The sequence below is a fragment of the Pieris brassicae genome, chromosome Z, assembly GCF_905147105.1.
Source record: "Pieris brassicae chromosome Z, ilPieBrab1.1, whole genome shotgun sequence".
Classification (NCBI taxonomy): Eukaryota; Metazoa; Arthropoda; class Insecta; order Lepidoptera; family Pieridae; genus Pieris; species Pieris brassicae.
Genome location: NC_059680.1, coordinates 2,858,902 through 2,878,870, shown reverse-complemented (window position 1 = coordinate 2,878,870; position 19,969 = coordinate 2,858,902). Strand labels below are relative to the sequence as shown.

At 36.4% G+C, this 19,969-nt stretch overlaps 1 protein-coding gene across 13 annotated transcripts in view; it reads right to left on the bottom strand.

The window, feature by feature from the left end:
• Positions 1 to 19,969, bottom strand: part of LOC123718474 (hepatic leukemia factor) — a 64,880-nt gene that overhangs the window by 7,655 nt on the left and 37,256 nt on the right. For 3 of the 13 annotated variants that reach the window (XM_045674997.1, XM_045674998.1, XM_045674999.1), the window contains exon 2: positions 18,724 to 18,762. The exons of 2 other annotated variants lie outside the window; for them this stretch is intronic. In XM_045674997.1, the coding sequence (XP_045530953.1) occupies positions 18,724 to 18,762 (39 nt within the window). Of the gene's footprint in view, positions 1 to 3,750; positions 4,053 to 12,845; positions 13,108 to 18,723; positions 18,763 to 19,614; positions 19,754 to 19,969 lie in introns of those variants that run through there. 8 more of the 13 variants (XM_045675004.1, XM_045674995.1, XM_045675002.1 and 5 more) reach the window with 8 other exon arrangements.

Genomic DNA, 19,969 nt, shown 5'->3' with positions numbered 1-19,969 from the left:
CTTATGACCAGTTCGTATCCAGTGAGGGATCCATAAGCCAGCCATAAATATACAATGGAACGTTAAAACAGACTAATTAAAAATTTGTCTATGAAAGAAAGTTTACACTTTGTTTATTACACTAGAAATTACCAAAACACAAATATAAAGAACAACAACAACAATTCTTATAGTTTACAAAAAATTATCAATACCTGTCGATACTAGACTATTAGTTAAGGCCTACTTTAGGGCAAAAAAATGCAGTTTGGAAACGTTTGGACAATACCGGAAACAAAATCACAACTGCATTTGTTTACAAATTATTACCTGTAACTAGTGTGCCGAGGTGCCGAATCAGAGAAAGTGTTGTCCAAATAAGTAACGACTGCGAGGCGGGGTGAGGGGGAGAGGCACTCTCGCTTTCTTGCGGCGCATTAGAAAGCGACTCGCACTGATCTGACTTTAAAACGACCTCAACTTTCGGCCACCTGTGACATTCTTTGTTCAAAAATGTCTACTCATCATTGTCCCAGTCATGATTTTAATTAATAAACTGTTGAATTTATTATTGGTCGCTTTCGGAGGAAAATAATTGTAATAATCATGGTTCTATGTGTTCCTTATTGCACGGTTAAATAACAGTAATGATTTCAATTGAATTTCCTATCAAATGCTCGCGTAATTTGTTTCCTAAAGCTGCTGTATGCTCAAACCAATTCTATGGAAAAAGTTCGGAATGTGTCACTTATTCAATGCAGTTGCAAGCATCAATATTAGGTATGCAGGTATCAACTAATAGTGTTGCTTTTGCGTAATAATTCGCTTCCTGGTCGGGAGGTATATGGGTGAGGAGGGGCCGGTAAGGAAGCGGGAAGTAGACGGTTGCGCAACGGAGAAAGCGATCGTTTTCCGGCGGCGCACGATCATTTTCGTTAACGTGCGAATTGAGCGAAAGTTACGAGAAAGTGTGAGCGAGCTAGTACATTTGGAATTTTTTCTTAAATAAACAATACAGTGAGGAGACAAAGCACTCGCGACGGTGACGCCGGCAATCCTCACAAATTCTTTCCCTTTAAAACTTTACTAAAAAAAAAAAAAAATTCATTCGTTATATATTCAATATGCTCCATTGACTCAGTACACTACTTGGCAAAAAGAAAAATGAATATTGCGGATAGGAAGTAATTTTGCACGATAAAACAGCTCACGGCATGAGGGTGCCGGTGCAGTGAACCGCGTCAAAGATCGTCACGCCACGGCACGGTACGTCACCGCACGTCACGGTATGTCATAAGACGTCACACATGAGACATATATATATAAGTCGTCGCAGCAATGGACTTCCTTGCATTTGTCCACAATTACATTAGGTCAAGGTGTATATTTTGTTCACAATGTTGATCCGTTGACCAAGTATTGATTACTACGGTAAACAAACAAAAGCGTTTAACGTTTATAACGTATTATATAATATCGCAAACGAAAACATTATCAGCTGTTGTCCTGTTTACGTCACAATTATATGACGAAAGAGGATTGGACTATTTTTATTACCATACCATCACATGAACTCAACACTTACATTGTTGCTCGTTATGCCCAATATTAACAAATTCGATAATTTTATAAAACCTTTATGGTGTATATACATACGTTATAACTTTTTAAACGGAAGTATCTAGTAAAATCTCTGGCTATGATCGGACGAAGATCAAGTAAAATTATAAAGCATCATATTAAAGTAAAAATATTGCGTGCGTCATGAATTTATTAGAAGATCTTCACAATAAATATGTTTTTTTAAACAAAACAAATCGACTGATAACGTATTTCCTGTTTGATTACATTGATGCGTGGAAACACGGATACAAGATGCGAGCTGTGTTAGGGAGGCAATAGAGCGAGGCTGCGCCGGCGACGTCACTAAAAGTAAAAGTCGGAAGATCTCCAAGAGGGGGACGAGACGCGGAAGTACTGCGGAAGATTACTTTTACTCTCGGTGCTTTAACATGGCTTAGCAACTACTCTCATCCATCCATTACCAAGTATCAATATCGACTTTATTCTGTCACAACAATAATGACCCTAATACAATAAATAAGGCATCGTACTTAGAGCTTTGTGTGTGCCTACACATTTCGTTAACACAAATTAATTTGTATTATGTTAATAATTCATCCATTCAAGACAAACATTAATATTATTATCGAATGGTTCAAAATTTCCGCGCTGACCTTTTATCGCGTAGGTCTATTCGTGTAGTGACATCGGTCTAATAAAAATGTTGAATAATTGTCGAAGTCTTACTTATAATAACGTACAATTACAATAAAGTATAAAATCCATATTCATTTCGACCGTTTAATATTTAAGTCTGTTAACGTAAAACGTTATCAGAACACACGTAGGCCGTGTGTTGGTAAGCAAAATGAAGGTCCGAAATTATAAGACTTGTTTTTTGTCGCCTTATTAATTAGTAAAACATAATTTTAATATGTAAAGCTTCACTCAATATTAGCATATTATATGTAACCATCGAAGACAATTCATACGTTGAGATATGAATTGGGCTACCTAAACTCTTTAATTTAGAAATTGCTATTAATTTTCGAATAATGTTCGCATCATCTCGTATTGTAGGGTTTAAAAAGTAAAAGTGGTCGCGCATGCGGAAGAAAGCACGTGCGGGGTGCGGGGCGCGGGTCGGTGGGGAAGGCCAACTCGGGAGAAAGTTGCGAAAAGGTCGCTACTTTTTCCCAAATATTCGCAGTGAAAGTGCGGCACCAACTGATCGAAATAACTCGATGTGCACAGTTTCTTATTTTCGGTTTTTTTTACACCGTTTTGTAGTACACGTATGAGATATTCTATGGCAAATTGATTTGTAATTTGTAGCTATTACTGGTATAATGAGACTATGATAAATCACTTGAAATAACGATACGAAGCACCAACGAATCCAAAGGAAATACAGGTATAAGATAATAGCTGGTAACATGCACCTCTATGTTTTAATAACTGACTCGGAGTTTTCAAGGTTGCTATAATCCGTGTGTAAGTGACACGCTTATAAGTACAGAAATACTCGCGACTGTCACAGCCTCTAACCTTTGGACGAGATTGTATGGTATCAAAAGTTTACGGACATGTATGTTAAGCGAAACATGCAGAGATATTTATTATTTTACGATAATAGAAAATCATAACAGAAATTTCGAAATTACTTCCGGGTTTCTTTTTTACTCTTTTTAGCGCACAGAATGCGAAAACTGGACACGTACTTCGTTCCAGTAAGTTAACAATTGTTTTTTTTTTTAAATTCTCTCTAATTCAATATAGAGTTAAGAATTTTAGAATTTTTGTTGATATTCTAATTTTTTATTGTAATAAAGTGTTTAATACGATTACCAGCATCCAGGAGAGACAGAGTAAAAAACGCCGAGTTCGAGCAGTATACTCACAAAACATAAACATAGCGATTGGTATAAGAACGCAACGGAACTTTACGTACGATGACCCAGTTTTCCGGCGACTGGTTCCCGTGTCTTCCCGATGATTTCCTCTAGAGTAATCGTCTCCGGCACTGGACACGTGAATCGGGAAATCCCATGGACACTATATATACACTATCTACCGAACGAGCGCGGTTCGTCGGGACGCGACCTTGGACGTGATAACATTAGATCTTCGGGCGTTATTAACGACAAGGACACATAACGAAACATGTTGTATCGCCACGAGCGGGAGGCACATTGCCACGAGACTGACCGTTGACGAAGACGTGCTGCCTCCAGATGTGGTATTGACTCCAGCGATCGTCATCCTGTAGATGCGCGTGTTGCAAAGAGGGCAGGGGCTGCGGTCCAGGCAGCAGCTGTGGCGGGGGCGGCGGGCCCAAGGGCTGGGCGGGCGGCGCGAGAGGATACTCCATTATATTCAAAGTTTCAGACGGGCATCGCGGACGCGCGTGGCGCAGGCGCTCACCTCACGTGCGGGCGCGGCTACGAGCGAAGCGCGAGTCGCGAGTCGCGAACCTCTCCGCCGCGCGCCGCCTCGCCCCACCGCCCCACCAGTGTACCACCCCACTGTGGCACCGGCACCTGCTAGTGCGCATCTAGCTGTTAGGACCCAAGGGAAGCTGGAGATAACTCGATACAGTCACTTCTATTAACTACATAAGGTCTAAAACCGCGTCGATGTGAAAGTCCAATGGCACACTAATGTTATACAAAAGTAGAATTTACAGTATTGTTAACTCGATTACAAGAAAAATGTTTAATATAATACAGATCACAGAGAGAGAGAGAACAGACTTTTAGACCGATCAAAAGGTATTTCACCACCCTAGTGTTATCCGGGGGTGAACGCGTTGAACTCTTTTTCATGAACACCTCTTATTAATCCACTTATAAATATAGATTAATTTATGAATTTTAAACATTCTAAATATTTTAACACTTTTTAAAACTTTATCTTAGTTTAGATATCAAACTACAGAAAACTCTAACTGATAGAAAAATATTATTTTCAGTTGCTATTAATAAATATTAATTGAAATATATATATAAATAAATCAAATAGATATTTTATTAAGATTCATAGAAAATGTGCAATTCCTATAATAATATAAAGACTTTACTATATTATTTTTCTTAATACAAACATAAAAAATATGTATGTATACGAATGTGAATCAATGAATATAAATCATAATTGATTACGCAATGTTCCTAGAACTTGCTTGACTTTTGCAGCCATTTTTGCTTTAACTATAAACTATCTTTATATATACAACACCTAACTTTTTTACTACTATAAAGACATTTTAATATAAGGATTAAATAAACTTTTTAAATCAACCATTGTCTATTTCCTTCCGTTGTATTAATATTCAAATACTACCACAGTTTTAGAAAAGTGGAAAATAAAAGAATTGTGCGTTTGAAGATTAACATGAGATGTAAAAATGAGAAAAGCAAGGATTCTAAGGTAACTAGACCAGGTGCGTGGTGACTGATAGTGTATAACAATAGTGTTTTGTTCACGCCAGGTGGCCTTATTTACCTTTTTTTAAACAGTGCATACCCAAAACAATTAGTATTCAAAACGGCTTTCAATTTAATCTTTGCATGTATTAATGACACGGAAATCAGTTTATAGCGCTTTCTTTGAAGCCGTACATCCTTCAATGATAATAGCAACTATTACTGATCTAGTGGCCAAGGCCGCTACTATATATATAAAAATAAAATGAACGAAGTTATTATATATAAAACATATCTAATATATGCTTAATAGTAGTTCTTATATGGCATATATACCTTATATTATATTGCTACTAGCTGACCCGACAAACGTCGTTTTGCCATGTATATTATTTCCAGGAAACATTTTTTTAGTTCAATAAAAATAATGTACTATACTAAATATAGGCCTTAATCGTTGAGGGTGTTGTAGGTATTTTTATATGCTGAATAATAAAAAAATAAAAGGGACAATGAAAACAAAATAAGTGGACAGTTCGGGCGAGCCGTTTTGGTGGTGTATGGGAACGAACATTGTAACACGAGAATTATATATATATAGACATTACAATGGATATACCACGTGTTGTTAAGAAAAAGTAGGTAATCTACAAATATCCATACAAGCGCGTAACACATACGTTTATGTCATACATTTGTTGGCTTCTCTTGGATCTTGTCGTGATTTGTCACCCTGACTACTACAAGGATACCACTGCCTTGTTCGGGCCAAGGTGCCTTGGAGCGATTCTTCTCACAATTGTCATGTCGTCATGTCTGGCATATTAAATTGGCTCTATGGGATGATGAGTGTCATTTCTTTGCAGCATATTCATGGAAATAAGTCTGCATCATTGATAGTCAACCTCATACCACGCTCGTTGTGGTGTACTGCAAGGCATAGAACACTACATCCCACATTCTGTGGTTTTCATTCGTGGTAAATGATCATTCATACGCATAATTCCTGTCATAATCAGTTTGCTTTCCATAAAAACAAACGTAACGTGACTTTCCGAACCCTCAAGCGAGAAATTGCGAGACTTAAATCGGAACACATTCGTCGAAGCTGTTGAAAGTTTTAGTTGGCCTAAATAGCCGAGACTTTTGATAGTGTTTGGCATGGGCGACTTCTATCGAAATTACTTTTATTCGGCTTATCTGATAGATTATACCGATGGCTGGCTAATTTCTTTGTAGGCTATAATGCTACGCGCATTAAAGCCCTCGAAGACGGAGGGTAGTAGTGAATACTTCATTCTTAACCACGGAAAAGTGGCTTCCTCTACCCGATCGTTCTCCATATCATGACTTGTTGAACATAAAATATCATCCTTTGCTATGCCGACGACAACACCGTCGACTATATCTGTATCCAACCACTCGAATATATCTCAATCTCGAAATTGAAACTATGTTGGAAAAAGTTCGTTACAGTCCGTATCTCTAGGCATGTGGACTCGATTTTAAGTTGTGTTTTTTACTAGGAGATTAGACCAAATTAAAAAAGGGCTCACTCTTCTAATAAAGGTCGAAAACGCACCCACATGAGTGTGTATGGCCTTCTATGGCCTCTTCATAGGGTGTTTTGACGTTGTTTTGTATTAAAAAAAAAATTAACCGAAGATATTTAAGAAAGTTAAACTTCTCAGATATGTCGGCTGCAGTGTGCTGCATAATATTTTACGTATAACATTTAAATATTGCGTATATCAGGCAGGAAATATAGAAGCTACGTTAAGATAAAGATAACCCTCGGGGCACGATATTGAAGTGGTAATGACACGATTTCGACCGATTTTTGGCAACTAATGCTGATTGATAAAACCTCAACCTCACATATTTATATTTTATACTTAAAAACTGTATCCCATTTGAATGCAAGCGTTTCATAAGCATTTAATCAATAAAAATTATCGGTGCCTAACGCAATATCGCGGAGCCCCTTCGTGGAGTTAAGTATAAATAGTACGTAAATTATATATTCTCCTTGAAACATCCAAAAAATCGTCTCGAATATTACTGTGGTTAACATCATTCCGGGATCAGTTGAAACTGTAAATAATCTGATATGTTCAACTTTTTTAAAATAACAAAGTGTACATCTACAGCCTTTAGAAGCTATTTAATCAAGATCAAAGGTGTAGAGAAATCCAAGTGAAAATACTTAAAGTTTCGAGAATCACAATGCCTTTGCATTATTCTAATAATTACGGAGAGTGACGGCGTCTCAGCTTAAAATTGTGAAATGTGGTATGTCACAAACGCTTCAGCCACAACGAAAGCTGTGTAGCTCTCACTTTCATACGGGACCAGTTGACCGGCGCGGGGTAGGCACGGTCGGGGGAGGGGGGAATGGCCTCTTGCTATAAAAAATAAACTACTTTTCCTTTCTCAAAAACACGAACACTTTCACCGTTCCGTTGCCTAAAATGCGATAATTATCACTACGCGCGAGCTCACTCGAGAGATAGAGAATCGCTTTTTCTAAATCGACTTAACCCACTTTTTAATAAAGCGTTGTTTAATTTTATAAATACGTACGTATATATATACAATAAATATACTGTAAGTGACGAAATATTACTTTAGTTTATATGGTACACCACGGATGAAAAAAACCAGTGTCATGGACATACTCCAGCGCGTCAGACGTTTATTATATGCGCTTTTTCTTCCTGATAACCGATAGATATTAATATAACGATTAACTAGTGTATGGGTGGACGGAAAAGAGTTATTCGAGCGGGTCCGTTATACAGAGGGAGTGTTTAGTCAGTGAGCTATTTGAATGTGATCAAATGTCAATTTGAGCGGGATCTAAATCTATAACAAAAATTGTTCTTGAGATCCTCGAACACGACAGACTAAGGACATGAAAAGTTAAGTGCGTGCAGAAAAGTATACATTTAAATAATCTAAGCAAGACATAAAGTATTGGCGAGACACAAAGTTTCAAAAACCTCATTCGTTCATTTTTTATTTTGTACGAAAACCTGTCTGTATATAATCTGACAGAATTACGAAGCTATTTATTAAATAATTCGACGGGCCAATACACCTCAGTTAAGGGTTCATATGGTATGAATCCCACATTAGATAGTGCAAGGTTTCTTCCCAAATTATTTTATGACGCGCTCGACTAACACGCAAAATCCCCGCTTGAGTTTTGTTTAGATTTCTGCTCCTTTACAAATTTCTAAACACATATACATAATACATATACAGTGGACTCTCTATAACTCCAACCTCGTTAAGTCGAAACAAATATTTATTCCCTTCCGCTGAAGTCCTAATACGCGGTGTCTCGAATTATTTACACTTTGTAACTCAAACAAAATGTTATTTCCGTAAGTATTGATAATACATATTAGTCTATAACTCGAATTTCAAAATGGTGACTCCGTAACCATTTTGAAATTGAAATAGTCGTAGTTAAATATAATGAAGTCTTACTATGAAGTCCCCGAAATAATAGCAATAAAATTCCAAGTCAATGTTCGGTTTCGGGGCTTCTATTGTTTTTGTCTTGTACACGTGCAATTAACGAATACATTCATAAAACTTTCTAAGTAACGTAATGTACTCGGTTAATTGTATAAGTATGAAAAAATGTAATTGATAAAAAATCTGCAAATATCTTAAATCAAAACAAGACATCGGATTTTTTTAGTGTACAGTTTACTTCATTATCATATAATTCGTTTTATTATGTAAAAATATATATGTATACTACAAAATTTATGTTGAATTGTTATTCAAATTCGACTCTACAAATGGAAAAATACACTTAGTAAGTCAAAATTTAAACAGTTTAATCATTTGCATCTCGAAGTATTTGTTAAGTTGAAATCTGGTTAACTCGATTTTTTTGCATTTCCCTTGACATTCGAGTTATACAGATTCCATTGTATCTGACTCATGGTCCATGTGAATGACTGTGGGTGACTTCAATTCAGACTTTACGCTAGTATTTAGTGTTTTCATGTCCTTTCATTTGTTTAATTTAATTGTACACTTTTTCTTATAGATGTTAAAAAAACGAGATTTATTAAAATATATGTGTTGAGAACATAAAATATGTTCTAATACCCAACAATTCATCCTTATGTTTTCTGTTATATTAAGAAATAAAATTACTTTGTTATTAATGTTGCAACAAAATATCGGACATTTCAGACTTCAAAGCACCTCCATAATCAAGTGTTTCGCTACAATATGAATAGGATATAAAAACATTTCCTTCTAATATCGACTAAAATTTATACCATTATAATGTTTGTGATATCGACTCACGCGCCGCTCAGCTACTGAATAATATCAAGGCAAGATTTTAATATTAAACACTATGGTGGCGTCATCACCCCTCATACCACCGCAGACTCTGATACCATAGAAACTCAATGAATTCTTTAGGCGATAAAAGGTATTTCCTTTTATCACCGAACTTAACAAAAATAAAAAATAATTTTATCGAATAAAAGTGTTATGCGTAAAACGGAAATTGAAATAACGAGCTGCGAAAATTTCAACGCGTGCGTCGAATACATGTACACAACCTGTTGCTGTATTAACTAGAGTTATCGGCCATATAACGCAGGACATGACTTTAAGGATTAATAACTTTTCGGAAATATAGTACATTCATTGTAATGAATTGTTATGTATATTACTTACACCACTAACATATTAAGTGAAAGCGGGATTGAAAATTAAAAAAAAATACCTCACAATAGTTTTTACTGACGTAATTTATAGTGCCCAACTACTCGTAATAAGAAAGGATTATTCCTCTGTACTGTCTACTGAAGTAATAAATATACTTTCGATATAATCATTGTGTGTCTGATAAGGTATTTCTTAAGACGGCACGTATAAACAGCTGTTAAAATTCAGAGGTAACACTCAGGTGTCCTTGACCGATTGCAGAATTTCTATGAAACGGAAATTAACGTTTATTATAAAACGATCGGTTTGGGAATTACGGAACTTGTTAATATCCCAAGTGCAGACTTCCAATTCGAAAATAATATTGATTGGATATCCAATCGTATACAACATCTGAACTCTGAGCTAAGTCAAAGAAGCGGTTGCTTTTATAGACATCATTAAGTTTATTTTCCTTCTATTATAAACCAACATTGAGGAAAATGTTTGTCAATATATAAATCCTTCATAAACATAGATAGTTGTGTAGCTATAGTCAAAATTAAAAATAAAACCTAAGAAAAGCAATCATTAATGTATCGTGCTTGTCTTGCTTCTCATCTTTTTTAGGGAACTAAATGTTGGAAAGCACAAAAAGCGTAATATTGAGCTCATAACGTACAGAAATCCTCGGAGCAGTGAGGTCGCTCCGTGGAGCCTGCGATGTGCTTCTGGGCACTTCTGTGATTTCGGGAGGAACTAGGCTGGCTTAGTTAGCCGGGACTTAACGCGTAACGGACCTAGTGTGAGTCTAAGTGCGGAAACCGAGTCCACCAACGTTTAACCTTTAACCTTAAAATGAGCTCATCATCAAAGAATAACGTTTTAATGCTTAACTGATGAACTTAGACCGAAATGATGACTACTGTTATAATGCTTTTTAAAGGAAGAAAAAAGTTAATTATAGTGACAAAAAGGTAACTTGACTTTTTCAGGAAACGATAAATTATACACAAAATGTTTGTTGTTTATTCAAATTTAAGTTATCACCTTCAGAGACTTGTTCAAAAACGATAGACTTACGCTCGTATCGTAATTCTCGCCGCCAATACACTTCAATTGCTTCTACCAAACGAAAACGGGTTAATGAGCGAGGAAGAAAAGATGGCCAGAGCCAGCCAGAATCTTAGAACAGTAAGATGCTCGATGATGACGATTTTAGAACTCATTAAACGTCCACTTATGAGACACATTTAATTTCGATTGGAACCGTTGTTGGCCTAGCACAGTACGTGTTTTTGAAATTTGGATTCATCGTAAACAACTGTAAGTTTGTAATTCATTACGCAATTCACAATACACCCTAGATGTGAAACAAGAGAATCAGCACGCAATCTAAATAACAGATCCGCAACTCTGCGCCAAAATGGAAAAACACTTGTGCCATTCTAACAAAACACACAAAGTATTGAATTCGGAACCATAAAACAAATATACTCCCTAAACTTTATGAAAGAATATTACAGTCTTATCATTAACACAAATTAAGTCATCATTATTGCGGTAAAACATCTACTATGTTGTTATGTAAATTATTTTAAGATATTAACAAAGCATATAATTTCTTCCGTTGACTAAGCAAGGTCACTCTAAAAACAACAAAAGATAAAGACAACATCGAAGATGTGAAGAATATTTTCACTTTGTGTGTCCTTCTAACTCTTTTTAAATGATATAAGAAAAAAACTACCGATGTACACACGCTTAGTCATTTATTCGATATTTATCCTCATGAGGTGAAAATGCGTTTATTAGTAAATAAATGAACGGGAAAAACTCAAGATTCATAAGTTGTAATTGACAAAACTCTTAGGTATCAACAACGACTATTGTCGATTTTTGGTTTTTAATGGCCCAGTTAGAGTGATCGAAATCCGACTATTTCGTAATTTTTTAAGGTCAAGAGAAAATATCACCAGTAATTAGTATGCAGCTATTTATAAATGTGTGTACGTTGATTGCATTTACAATATAATTACTAAGATCGTCAAATGGGAAACTTATAAAGTTTGCAAGTGATGAGAAAATCTTTGAACGATAGGAATTTTATTTAAAAAATTACCGTCAAATAGGTAGTACAATATTACAATTGATGCACAATGCTTGTTATCATTCGGATCAATATGATTTAGTTAATATATATTCTTTAAAATTAGCAAATTAGAAATTTCAAGGTGTAATACTTGTCATTTGTAGTCACGCAAAATAACAAAAATCAATAGTACATGTTGTTCATAAGTTATACTTATATGAATTTTTTGGTATGGTTTCAATTTGAGATATTAGTTTTCCTTGTCTAGTTTCTAATTATTTAAATATAAAATATATTTTAAGAACCTAAATTTGTTTAAATAACTTTTATTCAGTTAAAAATATAACGCAGTTGACATAAACAATAAATGTTTAGTTAGGCCATCCAACTTTGCGGCTCAGTGTTTTCACGTTATAGGTAGATTATTAATCCAATCTCTCGAATTAACTTTTATTGTATCTCATTTCAATTTAAATAACTTAATAACTCATATTAAAATATCTGAATTGCTTTCTTATTCCCAGCACAATCTTTGCTTACTTATAACATAAATAATGGTATGTGTATGTATAACTTATGAAAACCAAAACACTTCTAGATAACAATTCTCAATATAATATCATTAATAAGAAATCTAGATAAAACAGGCAAGTACAGGTTTGAAATAAGTTTACTTTACTGTATGTAAAGATATTGTAAATCTTTAGCTTAATTATCGATTAACAAGTTCCTAATCGATTGTCTTTTGTTATTGTTAATTCTCAGTTAGATATATATATATATATATGTACGATTTGTGTCTGAGCTATATTAGACTTTAATTACTTCATGCCCTATCATTCTTTTTTCCTCACGAGTGTCAATTATATGCCTTGTGTATGTTTAGCGTGGAGGCTGTGCTCCGGTGCAAGAAGCCTTACCGCTAACGGGCGGCTCGCTCGTGTCCCGTGGGCGGTTCACGTCAACTATAATGCTATTAATCATCCGTTGAAACCAAAATAGGATTTAAAACTGTATTATCTCCTTTTTTATTAGTCATACATAATTCTTCTAAGTACTTTTGTGGGCTTTCTTCGTAGGATTCTTCTGTCAGTACTTACTTAAGAAGAACATCTTAGTGGAGACAGACGGAATGTCATACTCTGCACCATCCGAGAGCGGCGTACCTGGGCAAGCGTAGCGAGCGGGCGCGGGAGCGGGTGGCTCTAGAAAGCAGCGATCTGTTGCGGGAGGTAGGGCGCCGGAACCCATATCTATGTACCCGTGCCGGTCGAGGCGGCGCGCCGGCCAGCTTCGCGGCCGCGCGTCCGCTGTGGCGAGCTCAATCGTGGCGGTGAGGACACGACCGATCCCGGGGCGATACAAGGCGGGATTGAGGAGATGCGAGCGCGCACGTGCCCGTCATCGTGCTCGCCCCCTGCCCTGCGGCCCCGCGCCCCCGCCGGGGGCACGCTTGACAGCCACGTGCGCCCAGCCACGTGAAACCCCCGCGCCCCGCGCAACGTGTGCCCATACACCCGACATTATAACAATTTTTAATTATTTCTATATTAAAACGTTTGATGACGTTCATTAAAGCTACCCGTCCGAAGTTTAGTTTGTTAAATTTAGATTTATAATTACAACAAACGAATGAAACAAAGCAGACGTCTCAGCTCAGGGTACCTGAGTCCGTTGGCTCACCAGCTGAGTGTCATGGCCCTCGTGGTTAACGCTACGCTACTAGCAGTACCGCGGCGGATGACTTTTAATACATCTTGCTGACCACAACGTGTTCTGATATTGGTCATGCTGATTTTCAACATGCCTTTCAGTGTCGACAAATCATTATTGATTTAGTAATAAGCTAGTACAAAACAACGCCATCCGTTTAAAAGACTTACTCTATTTATATTTAAAAACGATTTATTTAAAAGTTTAAAGTTTTTGAGTGTTTTTATGGACTTTGCTACAGCGTAGACCTCATAAGCGCTACGCGGCCTGATCGAAAGGAATTAAGACCCCTTGGTGATTGCCCGATTTGCTACGGCGGCTGACATACTAGAGTAACATGTTGACAACACAAACCAACGTAATTTACGTAACTTACATATTCTAGACCAGGCTCGAGTAGTCGTGAAAGCAAGTTCTTAATTATGTTTCAGCGTCTTTTTCAATAAAAACTGACAACACACATTTGATTAATAAAGTTAGCAATACCATAAACTAATATTATTGAGATTTTTAACTGTATTGATATTAATTAAGGCTATTGTTATTGTTATAACAATCACTTCCATAACTTAATTATGAACATTCATTAATGTGTCCTACAATTTTTTTTTATATATTCTGTAAGGTTTCCGTTTGCCCACCGTTGGACACAGGCCTCCTCCATCCGATACCAGGCCAGACCAGATGACTCATCGAAACTGGTTTTAATTAGCTGTATTATATTATTATATTGTTTTTGGATATTCTCAGTTTTTCCTATGTGTTGAAGCGAAAATATATTCTTGAGTTATTCTTGTTCTAGTAGGCTCCTGTATACAATTGTGTTGGGTGATTTTAATGCACAAATAGGTATATAATATATAATACAAATAAATGGAGATTGTTATCACCAGATACTCGAACCGCTAATCAAATCAACTTTTTTTATTAGTAAAGACCCTATCATCATACCTTCGAAAATATAGATCTTATTCATACCACACACCCAATAAACTAACGTATCGTGAAGCAGTGACAATTACAGCTAAAGTTAGGAGTAGAAAACTAAAGGCCGGCTCTTCTTGGCTTGATTTCGCTGTGGATAGAATTGAATTATGTTAATCTTATAATTATCAAATGACGTTCAAGTTTTGCTTCTCTGTCTGATATAACCTCAAAAATTAAAATATTTGATTCGATCGAAATAACAGACAATTAGGTATTACATTAGGCCACATGTAATATACACAAAAGACGCGCGAATCCCGTGGAATTAACAGTAAGAACAGAATCCGGTCCGGTTATAGCCAGTTCAATTTCCAACAGATTTGGAAATTGAACCGGCTATAACCGTAAGCAGAGTCACGTGGTACCCTAATTTTATCCGAAATCAACGTGATTTCATCGATCGGGGTACCAGAGAGCAAATTCACTGGCGTCACTCCTTGGGTTGCAAAAGTCTTTTCTAAGGTCTCTGTTAATGTGTATTTTCTGCCAAAACGATTCCCAGAAAACTTTAAAAAGGTTTCCCAAACCCGCGTGATATAAGATGGCCGTTGCTTTAAGTGATAATTTTAGTTCACTAAGAAACTAATCACCTCTGGAGTCGACACCTTCTAGACATTTAACTAGAGACATGAAAATAAAATTTTTGATTTCTTAAACAATGTAAAATTTATATGTAAACGTACTGTATTTATGACCTTATAAGGATGAATAATTATTAATTTGCGTTAATACCTAAATATCTGAATTTCCATGTTATTGCAATACAGATTTCATTTATGCTCATACGTTAAAAATCCCGTTAATCCATATCAATGGACAGCATGAATAAGCTTGTTCCCATTCGGTGGAATATTTTTACAAACCAATGCGGCTTCAACAGAGTCGCGTATCAATTCGTATCTCTTTGTCCAGGATTGTCCAGTTTCACTTTCAATCCGATTATTCATTACATTTAAATTAACTCGGGTGAAACGTGATATATTTACATTTTGAAACTGACTATTATAGTGTGAGATGCGTTTGGTACACGTGATTAATACAAAACGGACATTGAACGTCAACCAATGCAATCGTTAGGTTGTTGCTAACTTGTTTAGTTAGACTACCTGGTGTGAAAAACTAATTTACATCAATAAGCTTTCATTCTTCCGTACGCGTAATGTCAAAATTGGCATCTTAAAAATTAATTCAAATCCTCAGTTTATATACTACGCTACAACGAGGTTGTGGAGTTGCGCGACTCCATACGATAACTCTAAATCTTTTATATAAACCAATTTAACCATATAACCAATGTGCAGAGGCGATGAGAACTTGGAGAAACTGACCATGGTTGGTAACAAAGGCAAAAGATCACGTGGCCGTTCATCAACCAGGTGGACCGATCAAGTAAATGACACATCGTCCTCAAAACTGTACACTGTTATAAGAGAGGCGCTGGAAAGAAACCGGCGGAAACAGATTGTTGGCTCTTGACTCTTCGTTGCTGTACACGATGCTCAGACATGAGCTGCTGATAAACGAGAGAGAGAGAGCCATATGCTATCCTGCTCAATCGAAATTTTTGTTTATTTAAGAAAAGAATACTTTTGTAGAGGTAATTCATGAAGCCGTGAGAATAACTTTATTGTTATTTTGTATTATTTAAGATTAAGGTCCTGTCGTGATCCTTGCACTATACACATCATATTTCGTTTCCTGTTACAAGGATTGCGTAAATGGGATCCGCCCGTTGCATCTCTTATAATATTTATGAATTATGTTATTTGTTTATGTATAAATGTGACGTATGTAACGAAGTGTAAATAAATAATGTACAGTGATTTATATTTAAGAACTAAGCTGCAGTTGCCTGTACTTAATGCAGACATCGTATCACAAGATAAAGTCCTGCATTGCTTACGAAAAACAAAGCATTTATATGTCCATTGATAGAATTGAAAGACTTTTGTATAAGAAAAATACGGACAAAACAATTCTTAATGGATTTTACGGGTCTTCTTAACGCTTTCTTAATATAACAAAAACAAACGAATAGCGAAGTAGCCTCGAGACTCAAGTAAACAAGTTGCAGTAATAAATAAAAATACTGGTGACAGTGCGCATCCAAAACACATACGAGCCCCGATGAAAAATAGTTACGTCTAGTGTGAAATTTTCTCTGTGATCTAACTTTGTTATTATCGTATATCTATATAAAATATTAAGCTGTTCTTATCATATGTCGCGTTGTTTATTCAATTTTTTTAATTATGAACCAATAAACTATTTTAGCCTTTAAATTCGAAGAAAGTTATAAGCAATGTTCGTCTTTTGTCAAGTGAGACAGTATATATTCTGAAAATTTCAGTTTTCTTCATTAGTTTTCAAATAACAATGGGTCGTGGCAAACCTGTGTGTGAAGAGCTTCGTATAAAAGTCGTGTAAATGAAATATATATATTCGGCATCATCCTAGTAGTTTTCGCATATTTGAGATTATTCACCTTTTTACACATTCCTGAAGGACTCATTATTCGATCAGGACAGGACAGATTTATTATTATATCAATTGATCAGTTAAAAAATATTTATTCCACAACCATTGAATCTGTCGTTTTTAACCGTCAGAGGTTACGTAGAGAAAAATATAGATACCGGCCTTGTGAGGCGTACTAATAATTTCAATTTCAATTGCTTTACAAATCACGGGGGAGGGAGCCTTCATACAATTATTGTGCGTGGGTGTGTCACAGAGCACTGCTCTCGAAGCCTTCAGCCTCCGCACATGCCGAGAAATTATGCGACTGGAGCTTCAGCTTTCTGGCCGATCAAGGTCGTCACCGATGGAGCATGTTCAGACCTTAAACATCCCACAAGGCTGTATTCTATCCCCGATCCTGTTTCTTCTGCATATCAATGATATGTTGCATCTTGGCAACATCCATTGCTATACAGACGACAGCACTGGGGATACTCTTTACACTGGATGGCAGATATTTCTCGGGCAGTTGTCGTTGAGTACCGGAACAAACTTGTGTCTGAAGTCGAAACTCTACTACGTGCGTTTGCGCGTTTTCCCGGATAACACACCCTTTGTCGCTACTCCTCTTTTCGAAAACACTCTTCTTGAAGCCACAGCCAGCATCGGAATACATGGCGTTGACTTATCGAACAACGTTCAGTTTCGCGGTCATTTGGAGGGAAAGGCTAAATTAGCCTCCAAAAAGCTTGGTGGTCAGCAAGGCGAGACGGTACTTTTACTCCGGGCCACCGCTTGCAACTTTATAAAGCGCAAATTCGGCCCCACATGGAATACTGTTCTCACCCCTGGGCTCCCCAGTACCAGCTCCTTCCACTTGCCCGTTCCCTCTCTGAGCGTTTTGATCCTTTGGCGTTGCGTAGAGATGTGGGGTCACTCTGCATCTTAAACCGCATTTACCATGGAGAGTGTTTAGAGGAATTGTTCGGATTAATACCTGCAGCTGAGTTTCATCATCGTACGAGGCAGAATACAAAATTCCACCTGTATCACCTCGACGTCCGCCGTTCCACAACTGAGTGTTTTTTAACCACCACCACTATGTGGAACCAGCTGCCCACTAAAGTATTTCCGAACAAATTCGACAATATTAAGAAAAAAGCATACCAATTCTTAAAAGCCCGGCAACGCACTCGCGAGCCCTCTGGCTTTGAGAGTGTCCATGGGCGGTATCACTTAACATCAAATAGCCTCCTGCCAGTTTGCCCCCTGTTCTATAAAAAGAATGCAGAATCACTATTAGAAGTGCACCAGAACAAGAGAAGCGCAAATACGAAAACAATGGCGTAAGATCGTGAGGAGGGATATAGTATCTCTAATATCTGGTTTAAATTATCGTGACAATCACTTTAACGTAGATATTCTATGAGTATGATAGTTTAGTATGAATTAGTCAGAAGTTATTTTTAATATTTTGGAGTAATAAAATTGGTTTTATGTCATAGTTAACTGTCATAGTTAACTAAAGTTCAGTTAAACTTTGTCTAAAGCATGTGCAAGATATATTATAAAAAAGTAATTTTTGTAATTTCAAATTTATCTCCCTTATTTCGTACGATTATTTACGCATGTATTACTGATTGAATATCATCAATTTCCCCAAAATGGTTCACCGTACAATCCCCAAATCCCCCATCAAGCAGATAAAACAGAAAACAATGTAGTTGCGAGTAGCGAATAAACATAATTATTTTGATAAATAAATAAAAGAATACGAGTCAGTGATAAGCAACTAACAGGGAATCTGGATCTACTAACCGTATTTCTTGTTGAAACTCGCCCCGTGACTCAGGAAATCTGCCGACAAATAAGCTTTTGTTAAAATGATATCATTGCATTATGTATGTTCTCTGTTAGGGGTTGCCATAGTAACGATGTCTAGACTTTTATCAAAGTAATGAACAAAGGGCAAGGCGTAGTCACCAGCATATTGAAATTATTTATGTACTTTATCTTGCTTGTCACTGCTTTCGATAATAATATGTACTATAAATAATCTTGGTAATTGTATTTAAAAGTAATAATAGTATTATTGCATTAGTTATTGTTATGGCAACCCCCGCAGTGTACGCCATGAACGCTGGAGCAATGAAAATAATTTAAGCAAAATAAATGTGTTCCATAATTCCCAAATAATTACATTAAAAAAAACAATACGTTTATGTCAAGTTTATAAAACATATTTGAAAGAATTCTATCACTGTATTTTGTATAAATAATGAAATCAAAATACTTAAGAAAGTAAATGTATACAAATGTTAATTACCCGTAAAGTAGCCAATAAAATTGTATAAGTATTAAAACAATTATTTGTAAAGCTATATCACTTCGCAAGCCGCGTATTGATATGAACATAAAAAACATAAACTCATTTCTTTATAAAAATATAATATGTGTTCGAGCTCATACTGTTTAAAATATAAATAAGCAAGTTGAATATTTTTTTAAACAGCGCCATCTACAAGCTCGTTGAATGATTATCTACAGCAATCAGCAATGCTTCTACAAGTCTCACAAACCGTACCAGATGTGACGTGCCGCGCAGATACGACGTAGTTCTTTTTGTTGACACTCACGTTGTGTGGCGCTGTTGTGCACTTTTAACCTATAACCTTTTTCAGCTGTATTATTCTTTCTTCATGAACTCACCATTTTGGCTCATCCTTTTTCGAGCCCGATTACGCAGAAACAGCACGAATATTTTTTTAATAAGAATAAAATAATTGAAAAGGATTTATATTATTTTTGAAATAGTTCCGAACAAAGTTAAGTCACATGTGCGCGCAGATAAGGTAGCATAATGCGCTGCGATTGGTTTACGAACGACGGTCGGAAATGTAGAATGCCATGCGATTCGCCGGCCCTATCCTAACGTCGGTAAAGCAGGGCAGGCGATCGCACGTGACGAACATGCAGCCGCAGAAGGCCGCGCGTGGCAATTTAGTGGCAAAAGTAGATGGCGCCACTAAGTGTAATGTTTACTACCAGTGCCACAGTGACATAA